At 36.1% G+C, this 13,278-nt stretch overlaps 1 protein-coding gene across 7 annotated transcripts in view; it reads left to right on the top strand.

Moving 5' to 3' along the window:
- Cep63 (centrosomal protein 63) overlaps positions 1-13,278 on the top strand; it is a 55,246-nt gene that overhangs the window by 28,114 nt on the left and 13,854 nt on the right. For all 7 annotated transcript variants that reach the window (XM_076868918.2, XM_076868914.2, XM_076868920.1 and 4 more), the window contains exons 7-10: positions 3,679-3,792; positions 11,458-11,691; positions 11,932-12,071; positions 12,809-12,946. In XM_076868918.2, coding sequence (XP_076725033.1) covers positions 3,679-3,792; positions 11,458-11,691; positions 11,932-12,071; positions 12,809-12,946 — 626 coding nt within the window. The remainder of the gene's footprint in view (positions 1-3,678; positions 3,793-11,457; positions 11,692-11,931; positions 12,072-12,808; positions 12,947-13,278) is intronic.

Below are 13,278 nucleotides of genomic sequence, written 5' to 3'. Positions count from 1 at the left end.
TGGCTCCAGAGGACCTAAGAGGAGGTGGTGAGTCAACACTGCTGAGAATGGAAAGAGCAGCACAGGACTGCCCCTCTTTGTACATCTGTCTTCCCATTAGTTCTTCACTGTATCTAAGAATCACTCAGTCTTTCAGGCTTTCTAAAATTCCCTTTAGGAGTATGGCACAGGATCTAGGGATCTGCATTTTGTCCAGCTTCCCTAGCTGATTCTAATTTTAGAACAGTTCAACACAAATATTGCTCTCCCCCAGCCCTTTTCATTGATACTTTCTCCCCCCAATTCCTATATCCTTCTTGTTCCTCATTGCTACTTCCTGACCTTTCTGTTCTTTTTCTACCTCCGAAACCCCACTTTTAACGTTCATGTCATCAACCCATACCACCCACCAGTGTACGTATAATATAACCTAAGTGACCAGCTTCTGAGTCTAGGTTACATATCAGGCTCATAGATTTCAGCTCCCGGTGCATTATTTTTCTCCCTAACATTATTACTCTTATCATAGCTCTTGAGGATTTCACTGTCTACAAGGATGATGCTTCTAATACCCTGATCTTGGGTTTCTTGGCATCCTATTCTTTCTTTCTTGTTTACTTTTTTTGTAACTAGGGATTGAACCCAGTATCTATCTATCTATAATCTCTCTCTCTCTCTCTCTCTCTCTCTCTCTCTCTCTCTTTTTTCTCCAGACAGGGTCTCATTAAGTTGCTAAAGGTCTCTTTTAAGTCGCTGAGGCTGGCCTTGAACTTGTGACCCTCCTGCTTTAACCTTCCAAGTTTCTTAGATTCTAAGTGTTTGCCATTGCTCCCAGTCTTCATACATATATTGATATCTTCCTTGTCTCATTCATTTTTTTCCTCTTGTCATTCCTTGTCTTTACCAGTGTTTGCAATCTCTTTAGAATCTTATTTTTAGCCACCATCTCTATCCTTTCAACTCATTTCCTTTAATCCTTTGATACTTAATAATCATTACCCATTCCTTAAAATGATTGAATTATGGTATATTTCACTGCTCTGTGTCTACTGTGCTCTCACTTAAGAGTCCTTATCCAGTGTGAAGTTCATGGTTGTATTCCTTATATTCCCCTTCATCTTCTATGACCCTCTCTCACTTCATTCCTTTTGCCTGTCAAAACCACAGCTCTAGTTAATTCTGCCTTTCTGCCCACTCTGCCTGCCACAAGTGGCTGAACATAACCATGCTGGAGGACCTTATTTTAAATTCATAGTCATTGACCTCAAATGACTCCTACCATTACCTGGAATCATACTGTATTTCCTCTTTCTCTCCAAAGTTTCCATAGTGACTCTTTCATACTTCTTTTCTCTTTAGTCTTTCCACACTTGTTCCCATGTCCTCACCTTCAAGTGTTAGCTTCCTTTCTGTTCAGACTTTTAACACTGTGTCTACCCACCTACTCGTGTCAGTGCCCAGGTGCCCTGCCTTCCCTCCCTACTGGAGGAACTGGCTGTGCCTTCCCTCTCCTCCACCCAAGACATCCTCTAGCAATTTTCCTTCTCTCTTCTGAATCTGCCTTATTGGATCTTTTCCACGAGCATCCAGATTTCTCTCAAATAACCTCTCTTGACCCCTCCCTCCCTCCCTCCTCTGTCTCATCTTTCTTTTTCATTTCACAGCTAAATCACTTCAGGCACCTAATCTTGTCTCCAGTTCTTTTCTCCCACTTTTTCTTTCTTTTTTTTTTTTTGGAGGCGGGGGGTATTTAAAGTTATATTCCAAATATGTATGTTAAAATACACCCTACTGTCAAGTATATATAAAAAGAACAAATAAAAAATAATAATCTGCCAACTTTCTTGCACATACCCAGTAAAGCTTTTTTCTCCTCGTGTTTTAGAAGCTATTTGCATGGAGGTCACCAGTAGCCTCCACATTCCTAAAGCCTATGGCCACTCCTCAGCATCCTCATTATCTTTGCAGCATTAGACTCAGCTGGTCTTTCCCTCTTCCTCAAAACACTTTCTTGACTTGACTTTGAGAAACATCACATTTTCTTCTGTATGTCACACTCATCTTCTGACACACTCATCTGTCTGTCTGTCTCTATCTATGTTCACTCCCCTGGTGGTTTCCTTCAGTCTTATAGCTTTAACATTGTGTATGTTGACAATTCCCAAATACCTGGCTGTGATCTCTCCTCGTTGTTACAGAGTAACATTAAACTACCTGTTTTACATATCCACTACAATGTCTAGAACTGTGTCAATCTTAGCATGTCCAAAGTAAAGGTCTTGACTTTTTTTCTTCATCTCCCCAACACCATTTGCCATTTCAGGTGATGGTAGCTCCATTTCTAAGTTTCCCAGTTCTTTCTCTTGTAGCTTTCTTTTCTACCTTTCTTTTTCTACCTTTCTTTTCTCAGCACAATAACCAGAGTGATTCTGTTGTAGTGAAAGTCAAATCATGTCCTATACAAAAACTTGGAGTAGCTTCTTTTAAAAGCCAGTTATAGTTCTGTACATGCCTCATTTCTTGTTAATTCTCTTATCTTGTATGCTACTTTCTCTTTCAGTCATTCCTTTCCAACCATACCAGCCTCCTTAAACACATCAGGATGTTCCCACTTCAAGGCTGTTCCCTCTGCCTGGAATAGTACAGCTTCCTCTTCATGGCCCTAGATGTTTACTTAAATATTATTTACTCGGTTTGGCTAGCCCCTTTAAAAAATTACAACCCCCATCTCTGAACATTTTATACTCTGTTTTCTCCAAAAAACAAATTGCCATATAATGTACTGTATGATGAATGTGTTATATGTTGCCCTTCAATTGAGTTGGCTAGGATTTTGTTTATTAAACATTGTATCCCCAGCACCCACATGAGTACTGGTATGTATAATAGAATGATTGTGTGGATATAAAAAATCTGATTATCAATAATTATCCTAAGGAGTATGAGATGTCTAGAGTTGAGGTCCTAAAGGACCCTCATAGAAGGGACCCTGATAGTTTTTTTTTCCCTTTGATGTACCCCATTTAAGATTGGGTTTATTTTTTTTTTGATCTTGCAATCTGGAGTTGCTGCTGATCCATCATTAATTTTGAACTCTTCAGTTTTGGGTTATAAATAAAATTTTAGTCAGAATTCCCATGTTATTCAAGATCTTCTGTTGAGGTAATAAAAATTTGTCTATTAAGGATATTGTGTTATCTGAATCTACTTGGTTCCTAAGACTTATATACTGAGAAGGATTGGGCTACCAATGTACTTACCCATAAATGTACTTGAATCTGTTCAGTTCCTGGGTCTGGAAATCAAGAATTTGAATAAGGAGGGTGTATGTAGTCATATTTTGAAATTTTAGTTATCTTAGTATCAGTCTTCTGAAAAATCACTAGAAAATGATAACAACCCTTAGGTGGCAGCAAATCTGTGAAGATGGTTATGGACCCTCTGTTCAGCATCTGTGTTTCATACTTTTCACCATTAGGGTGTTAAATTTAGAAAGACAGATATCCAAAGGCACAGTATGAGAGGAATTCAGTATTGCTCTGCAGTTCTGTCAGCTAAGTGAGTAATGGGGCTCCTGCTGTGGAGAAAGGTGCAAGTGTATCCAGGGAAGTGGGGAAAAATTAAAGCAAAAGTGAATCTGGGAAGTAGTGACAGCAAGGGGAAGCACTTAAAAGTTAAGTACCTTAATTGGCTCCTCAGGAATTTCGTCAGAAATCACTGGACTGGGAGAAGCAGCGCTTGATTTATCAGCAACAGGTATCTTCTCTGGAGGCACAAAGGAAGGCCCTAGCTGAACAATCAGAGATAATTCAGGTAAGTTAAGACATTTTAACATAATGAGAGGCAGATAGGTTTTGATTAAATCTGACCTATGGTAATACAACTTCCTTCTTTCTCAGCTTCTCTCTGCTAAGCCTGCTTTCTTTCTTGTGTAGTAAATCCACTCTCCTCTCCTTATGGGCCTATCCTTTTCAACAACCAGACATGCTCAGGACACCTTCCCCTCCCTCCTGCAGAGCAGCAGTCACTCCTTCAGGCTCACTCTTCTAACCATACTGGGTCCTCCTGCCTGCCTGCTCCTTTGCTCTCTCAGGTGCACTCTCCTAATCTTGGTCTCTCTATCCTTCCCTTCTCTCTTCCACTCTTCTCTCTTTTCTCCTTTTCATTGGTCTCCTGGCTTTCTCTACTTCTGTCTATGCCTGGATTTATCTTTCTGATAATTAGATACCTCCACTGAGGTGCCTAAGCTCAGCTGGTCTACTTGTTTGGAAACAAAAGCTGAGAGAGTCACACTGCATTGCTGTGTACCATAACTAAAAGTAATATCTTTTTGGTTGCAGAAACACTTAGAACAGTGGTAGAAATTTTTATGAAGAACTAGTAGCTTAAACAAAAATAATGGCCTGCCCTGTAATCCTAGTGGCTTGAAAGGCTAAGGCAGTAGGATTTCAAATTCAAAGCCAGCCTCAGCACTTAGTGAGATCCTATCTCAAAATGAAAAATAAAAAAGGGCTGGGGATGTGGCTGAGTGCTTAACTGCCTCTGGGTTCAACCTCTGGCATCAATAAACAAACAGACACGCACCCATATAGATACCTAATTTAGGTATTTTGTCTTCTTAGGATATTTGTAGCTCCTTTTTTTCGGGGGTAGGGGAGGTACCAGGGATTGAACCTAAGAGTGCTTAATACACATCCTAGCCCCCCACCCCCCCTTTTTGACACAGGATCTCAATAGGTTGCTTTCAGTCTTGCTAAATTGCTGAGGCTGGCTTTGAACTTATGATACTCTTGTCTCAGCCTCTCAAGCCACTGGGACTTACAAGCATGCGCCACCACACCTGACTTACTTTTTTAATTAAAAAATGAGAACATAGAGGGAAATGAATATTTGTGACCATCTGTTATGTTCTAGACACCACCTCTGCTTCTCTGCTTCCTACATGCAGTTTATATATTATTTGTTTAATATGACAATCTGACAAGGTTGGTAGTTATTTCAGTTTATAGAATGAGAGAAGACTGGTTAAGAGAGCTAGACAGAAGTTTTGTTTTTGTTTTTAAACAGGCTATTTGTTGTTTTAAGTCTTCATACTATGTTAACATTTTGTTCATTTTCCTGAAATGTCAGCTGTCAGGTAAACTATCAAGAATAGCTCTGCTGTATGTGACTCTACTCAGAATGACAGGAGAGGACCCATAGCAATTCCAAGGAAAAAAATATATTTTAAGGTACAGGAAGCTACTGAGCCTGTACAGGACAACAAAATTCAACAGGATTTTTTGATCTGAGTGCTAAAACACTATGCAAACTTAATTGCTATAAGACATTGTTGTATTCTAAATATAGCCTTCAGATTGCAAAAAAAGCAAATTGTGTCTTAATTTTTTCAGTTTGCGATTATTTATCCATGGTGTTATTACTGATTGTAGATCCTTTTTTTAAATTGCTGTTTTCCAATTTCAAATTATTATTGTGATTATTAGCTGTCTAATTAAAACTTCATTGTTAGTAAAATGGGATTTTTATTTACCATAATTCAACTAGAGCTAGAATAAGCAGCCTTCAGAGAGCCAACATCTGTTTTCCCTACTAAGAATATGTGAACTATTCTTCTGATAGTTTTGTTTAAACTAAAACTGAATGTTTAACTAAATTGTCACTTATAAATGTGTGTCTCTGTCTCTCTTGGCAAACTAAATAAAATTAAATCTTTCTGTGACTCACTATGTATGATGATGTATATTAAGTTTATTTCGGGGCTGGGGATGTGACTCAAGCGGTAGTGCGCTCGCCTGGCATGCGTGCGGCCCGGGTTCGATCCTCAGCACCACGTACAAACAAAGATGTTGTGTCCGCCAAAAACTGAAAAATAAATATTAAAAAAAAAGTTTATTTAAACATTTAAATAAACTTCTGTGTACTTGTTACCCAGCACTAATAGCTACCATCGTGTTGCCAGTTTTTTTGTTTTTGTTTTTAAATCGTGATTAAAACATAGCAAAATTTGTCACCTAAGCAATTTTTAAGTGTACACTGCACTCATATTAACTGTATGCACATGGTTGTACCATAGATCTCGAGGACTTTTTCATCTTGCAAAACTAAAACTGTGTTCCCTTCCTCACATTTTTTGTTTGGCTAGGATGTAACAAAGCAAATCATAGACATTATCATCTTTCCCAACAGATAAGGACTTAAAAAAAACCTACAGTAATTACAGTATTACATTAACAAAATAATATCTTCTTAATATGATTTTAATGTCCAGTCTGTTCAAATTCTCCAGTATCTAAAAACTGTCCTTTTATTGTTGGATGTAACTTTTATAGTCAGGAGTCTAGTCAAGATCGATTCATTACACTTGGTTGATGTATAGGTCACCGTTGAACAATAACAGTAGAAAAGCCAGGAATTTCCGTGGGTAGATATCAACACATCACCACTCCCGTTTAAAAAAATTCTTGGTATAATTTATTTCTTGCATATTGTTAGCATCTAAAAATAGAGTTCAGAAGTAGCTTCTTTTTGTGTTACATATTTCCTTGAATTCTTTTTAGTCAGCTATTAAAATTACATATATGTTCATCTTATAAGAATGAGAAAATATAGATAAAATGAGAAATAATATCATCCATCATTTCATCCTAGAAATTCATCATGATTAACATTTTGATGCAAAATTTTTCTGGGCTTATATAATGCAGACTGTTACATTCCTGCACATTTATTAGAAATTAAGTTGAATGCTCTGATTTGGGATGGGAGGAGTCATTTTATACTTAAAAAAATAACAATAGCAAATTGTTGTAAGTTTTGAAGGTAAGTGATGAGTATATGGAGGATCATCATCTTATATCTCTGAATCTTTGTGTGTTTGAACTTTTCCATGAAACATAATTTAAAACTGTGTAGAGTGTTTATTGTGACAGTCACTATGCTAAGTACTTTATAATACAGTGTTGTAATTTTCAATGCTTTAAGATGTTTCCTATTTAAAGATGACATGTGAGCAAATGTGAAGTTATCATGATTGCAAGAAGTTCATTTTCCCATTAAATGTATTATGATTTGTGTAACCAATTCCTTATTATAGAAATTTAGTTTTAAATTTTTCAGTCTTATAAATTGTGCTTCGATGAACATCCTTCTATGAACATTTAGGAGTGTCTACCCATTTATCTTTTTAATGGCCCTAGAATGAAATTGCTGCATCAGAGTAGTTGTACTTTCTTAAAAGATTTTAATGTATCTTTCCAAGTGCTCTGCAAGATGGATTGATAGGGATGTCTTTCAGCAATGTGTGAGAATGACCATTTCCTTACACTTCCCCCAAACAGGGCACTATTATTATATTTTTTTAGTTATTCCACCTTTAGGCTTATCTTTTCTAATCTTAAAAGTAAAAAAATACTAAATAATTTTTTAAATGTTTTTAAATTTTTTAATTGGTTTTTATTTGTTGTACATGATAGTGGAATGCACTTTGACATATTGTACACAAATGAATTGTGTACATTGATCTGGCTGTACATGGTGCAGAGTTACACTGGTAGTGTAATCATACATGTATATAGGGTGATATTGTCTGTCTCATTCTACCATCCTTCCCATCCTCATCCCACTGTACCTCCCCCAGCCTCCTCTCATTCCCCTATACACAATCCAAAGTTCCTTCATTCCTTCCTACCCCCACCCCACCATTATGGATCAGCATATGCTTATCAGAGAAAATATTGGGGTTTTTGAGTTTGCCTTATTTCACTTAGCATGATATTCTCCAGCTCTATCCATTTACCTACACGTGCCATAATTTCATTCTTCTGTAAGGCTGAGTAATATCCCATTGTCCATTCATTTGTCTGAGGGCATCTAGGTTGGCTCCATAGTTTAGCTATTGTGAATTAAGTTGCTATAAACATTGATGTGGCTGTGTCACTATAGTATGCTATATGTGTATAAACCAAGGAGTGGGATAGCTGGGTCAAATGATAGTTCCATTCCAAGTTCTCTGAGGAATCTCCATACTGCTTTCCACAGTGGTTGCACCAATTTGCAGTCCCACCAGCAATATATGAGTGTACTTTTTCCCCACATCCTTGCCAACTACCATTGTATTCTTGATAATTGCCATTCTGACTGGAATGAGATAAAATCTTAGCGTAGTTTTGATTTGTATTTCTCTAATTGCTAAAGATGATGAACATTTTTTCATGTTTATTAATTGATTGTGTTTCTTCTTCTATGAAGTGTCTGTTCAGTTCCTTATCCCATTTATTTATTGGGTTATTTGTTTATTATTTGGTGTTAAGTTTTTTGAGTTCTTTATATATCCTGGAGATTAGTGCTCTATCTGAAGTGTGTGTGGTAAAGATTTTCTCCCAATCTATAGGCTCTCTCTTCACATTATTATTGTTTCCTTTGCTGAGAAGAAGCTTTTTAGTTTGAATCCAGCCTATTTCTTTAAAAAAAAATTTTTTTTTGGTTGTAGATGGACATAATACCTTTATTTTTATTTATTTTTATGTGATGCTGAGGATTGAACCCAGTGTCTTGCACGTGCTAGGTGAATGCTCTACCACTGAGCCACAACCCCAGCCCCTCCATCTCATTTCTTGATTCTTAATTTTATTTCTTGTGCTTTAGGAATCTTGTTAAGGAAGTCAGGTTCCAAGCCACCATGGTGGAGATTTGGGCCTAGTTTTTTTTTGTATTAGGTGCAGGGTCTCTGTTCTAGTGCCTAAGTCTTTGATCCACTTTGGGTTGTTTTTTGTGCAGGGTGGGGGTTTTAATTTCATTTTGCTACATATGGATTTCCAGTTTTCCCAACATCAGTTTTCCAGCCTATTTGTTGAATGGGCAATTTCTTCCAATAATACCATCTAATTATTTCTTTTGCTTATCATTTTTTAATTATGAGTGAAGTTGAGCAAGATATATAAAAAACAAAAAACTTTTCATGTTTCTGTTTTCATGATTTTCCAAATTATTTGCATGTTTTACTCATTTTTCTTTTAGGATGTGTGTGTTTTACTATTTTGAAAGAGCTTTTCATACATTAAGTATGAAGTATAAGCCCTTTGCTATTACATTTAGGTTGTGTGTGCTTTACCCAGTTTACTTTTAATTTTGCCAAGTAGTCTTTTTTTTTTTTTTTTTTTTTACAGAAATATAGTTGTTTATAAGCAATATTAGAATTGCTTACCACTATATACGTTTTTTCTTTAGGGTTTCTTTCATGTCATAAAATCTTCCCAGGGACAAGATTTCTTCTAATGATTTCTGATTTTTTAAAATACATTTAATATAAAATTTATTGTGGTATCAGTTATTTGATAGAGGTCTCAATTTTTTCAAATGTTTGTCTATATCATAAGGATTTGACAGAATTATTCTAAAATTCAGGGAATGATAACTGTTATTAGAGTGGGCAGCTAAAGTGATAGGGAAGGGTTTGGGATGGGGGTTGAATTGAAATCTTTTTCTGATTTGTGATAATATTTCCTGGTTCATCGAGAAAACTTCTCCATATTGTGAGATTACTGAGAACAACAGGTTAAGGAGCAACAAGAGCTTTTCATTTTTTTAGGGAGTCCTAGTATGAAGGCATTACCATTGTAGACATCAGACCCTTAGCAAACTCCCCATCGTGTCAATTCCAGATGTATCAGTGCAGGCTCAGCTCTGCAGCAGCACACCAGGCTGCAGCCTGAGTAGCCTGGGAAACTTCCAGCATTGCTGTGTCTGTCACCATAAACTTGGCTCTTTCCTCGTTAGTTATTTTCACTGTGATTCATGTTATTGAAATAACTCCAGTAGATAACTTAAGTAGACTAGTTAAAGAACTGAATCTTAGAACACTAAGAGATGTTTCTGGTTTCTGGTTAATTAGTGGCAGTACTCAGTGCAAAAAAAAAAAAAAAAAAAAAATCTAAAAATATATTAACCTTAAAATGTGTCTCAAAAGGCAGATATTTAAGAAATAAATGATCATTGTTTTATAAGTGGCTTACTTGAATTTTTCTGACTTTTCTTAGTATTGGAAGAGGTATTCTTGAGATTAGTACAATGCAGTGCTAATTGAAATATGTAATTAAAAAATTTCTAGTGGTCACATTAAAAAACTTGAAATTAATTTTAATAATATCTTATTTAATCTGGTATGTCAATAATATTATCATCATATTTACATTCTTTTTAAAATGTTTTCTGAGGGGTACTTTACCACTGAGCTACATCTACAAGCCTTTTGATTTTTTTTTTTTGAGACAGGGTTTCCCTAAGTTGTCTCGGGCCTCATCAAGTTGCTGATGCTGGCTTGAACTTGGGATCCTCCTGTCTCAGTCTCCTGAGTCGATGGGACTATAGGTGTGTATCACCACACCTGACTCCAGTCTTTGTTTTTTTTTTTTTTAAACCGAACCTTTGAAATTCCATGTATATTTTACATCTGAAACATATATCAGTTCAATCTAGTCACAAATTTAGATGCTTAATAGCCACATATGACGAGTGACTACCATATTAGACAGTATCTAGCCTAGTATATTAATTCTAGTTAATGAAAATTTAGAATTTTTACTTAAGATGATGTATTTTTCACTGTGCTTTTAAAAAAACCTATGTATTTTTGCACGACTGAAATAGTAAATCAATAAAAGAATGCTATTTACTGTGTTGATTTTTCAAAACTAGAAAGTTGTTTAGATTTGAAGTTGCCAATCTAGATGAACTGGTTTGCTTAGATAAATTAGCCATAACTTCAGCAATGTAGTGAGTCTCTAAACAAACTTATCAAGACCCCATCTCAAAATAAAATAAAAATTAAAAGGATTTGAGATGTAGCTCATTAATAAAGTGCCCCTGGGTATAATTTCCAGTACTAATAAGAAAGAAAGAAACTAATTTCAAATATGTTATATTTGGTTAAATCTTATAGCTTAGGAAATGTCCAAAAACTGATGATAGGTATAATCTCCCCCTTTCCTTCAAGTACTTTTCCTCAGTAAATACAATTCTTCAGTCTTCCTACCAGATTTAGATAGAATTTTCTGGTCATTTTGAATAATCTGAATTCAAGTCTTTGTATGTATCTGAAAAGAATGTTAAAACAGAATATGTAAACTACATACAACATAAACATACTTTGGGGGTGGGTAGAGAGTGAAAATTTAAGAAGTTTGGTGATTTTTACAATTTTAATATCTGAATTTCTATCGGAAATAGGATAATGTATTATAGTTCTAATTTCCTATGTGTAGGTGGAATAATGCAACTGTGGTCTTTTTAGTTAGTTGGGCAGCATCTTTTCTGAAGAATCCCCTTATTTTCTCAATTTTTTTCTACACCTTCCTAAGGTACTTATATTTTTTAGTGAGTTAATGCTTTCTATTTTTCAGTTTTATTTTATTCTTCCTTATTCATTGTTTGTTCTTTCATCATTTCCCTTTTACCCATTGATAATCTGTGTGTTTGTAGGCTCAGCTCAGCAATCGGAAACAGAAATTAGAGTCTGTAGAGCTGTCCAGCCAATCGGAAATTCAGCACCTGAGCAGTAAACTTGAGCGAGCCAAGGACACCATCTGTGCCAATGAGTTGGAAATTGAGCGCCTTAACATGAGGGTTAATGACTTGGTTGGAACCAATATGACTATTCTGCAGGAGCAGCGTCAAAAAGAAGAAAAACTGAGGGAATCTGAGAAACTATTAGAGGTGTGTTTTAAAATTACTAGACTTGAGAGAAACGTGTGTATGAGTATTCTAAGAGAATAATTAACCTAGAACTAGGTTCCAAAATCTATGGTTCTTCCCTACTCTATAACTGATGGCTCAGATATAGATGGCTGTAATAGTGCCTGTTATGTACAGTTTGATTCCTTGGCTTCCTTTTCTGATGAAATAGAAGAATTGTAATACTGTATAATTCCCCCCTCCCCCCTGAGTACTTTGCAGGCTCTGCAAGATGAAAAGAGAGAATTGAAGGCAAATCTTCAGACTCAAGAAAATTTCATCCGTGAGGCAAAAATGCAAAAGGAGAAGCTACAAGCAAAATTAAAAGTAACTGGCACTCAACACACACCAGAGGCCATAAGGTGTGTTTAATCTTAACTATTATTCATTTTACCTACTTGGTGGTTTGACTTTAAGCATTGATACTGCATGCTCACAATTTTGTGTTTGATTATATTGTGGATTTTCTTATTCAGTTTTGATTTCTAAGTTAGATTTTATAGGGTTATAAAAGTTTGAATGGTTAGTTTTTTATGCTTTCATTTTGGGTTCCTAACCAAGGCTAACATTTAGAAAGTTAGAAATCCTTATTCCACACTCTTGGTAAAATCCAGATCCGAAGGGAATTGTAGTCCCTTCCTGGAAGACCTCCCTTCCTTGGTATAGAGTAGGTAATGATCAAGCTAACCCTTTTAAAAATATTCCTAAAACTAATTTTAGTTTTTCATATGAATTAGTAGGGTTTTTAGTGGAAAGTAATAGAGTGAGCTATTTTTCTTTTGTTTAACTCTAGAATACTTTTATTCTTTCCAGAACTGTCCTGTATCTTATCTTTGATGTATGTGTCAAGAAGATGATTTTGCCATTTAATCTGGCTTTTCCCCAGGCCAAATCCCATTTAAGAAGGGAGTAAATTGCTGCTGACTCTTGGGAAGTAGCATCTCTTGACTCTGCTCTCCCAGTATTTTTTTCATAAAGCAGGAGACAAACTGATGAATTCTTAAGAGCTTAATTACTCAAAACAGTTGGGAATAGACTGTGCATTGTTTTTGTTTGCAATGATTAAAGGCTTGTAACAATCATTTGTGTCCTTCCATAGGCCACTGGAGGAGTCCCAGGCAGAAAGGAAGTACACCCCTCAAGGGCAGGAGGACATAGATAGTATGCTTTCCCATCTGGATTTCACCCATGCAAGTGAAGAACTTCTGCAGGCAGAGGTTACTCGTCTTGAAGGCAGGTAGATAATTATATACACATTTCAAAAACCGAAATTTTTTTTTTTAGTACTGGGGATTGAACTGAGCCACACCTCCAGCCCTATTTTGTATCTTATTTAGAGACAGGGTCTCACTGAGTTCCTTAGCACCTCGCCATTGGTAAGGCTAGCTTTGAACTTGTGATCCTCCTGCTTCAGCCTCCTGAGCTGCTGGGATTACAGGTGTGTGCCACTGTGCCCAGCTCAAAAACCTAATTTTTAAGATGAATTTTTGATCACCGTATTATCCAGTATGGTAATATAATAGTCTTCAGTGAAAAGTGTTTTTTTTTTTCCCTCTAGCATCTACAGAT

The sequence above is a fragment of the Callospermophilus lateralis genome, chromosome 10 (genome assembly GCF_048772815.1).
Source record: "Callospermophilus lateralis isolate mCalLat2 chromosome 10, mCalLat2.hap1, whole genome shotgun sequence".
Lineage (NCBI taxonomy): Eukaryota > Metazoa > Chordata > Mammalia > Rodentia > Sciuridae > Callospermophilus > Callospermophilus lateralis.
The sequence above is the reverse complement of the archived record's forward strand: the minus strand, read 5'-3'. Positions and strand labels throughout refer to the sequence as shown.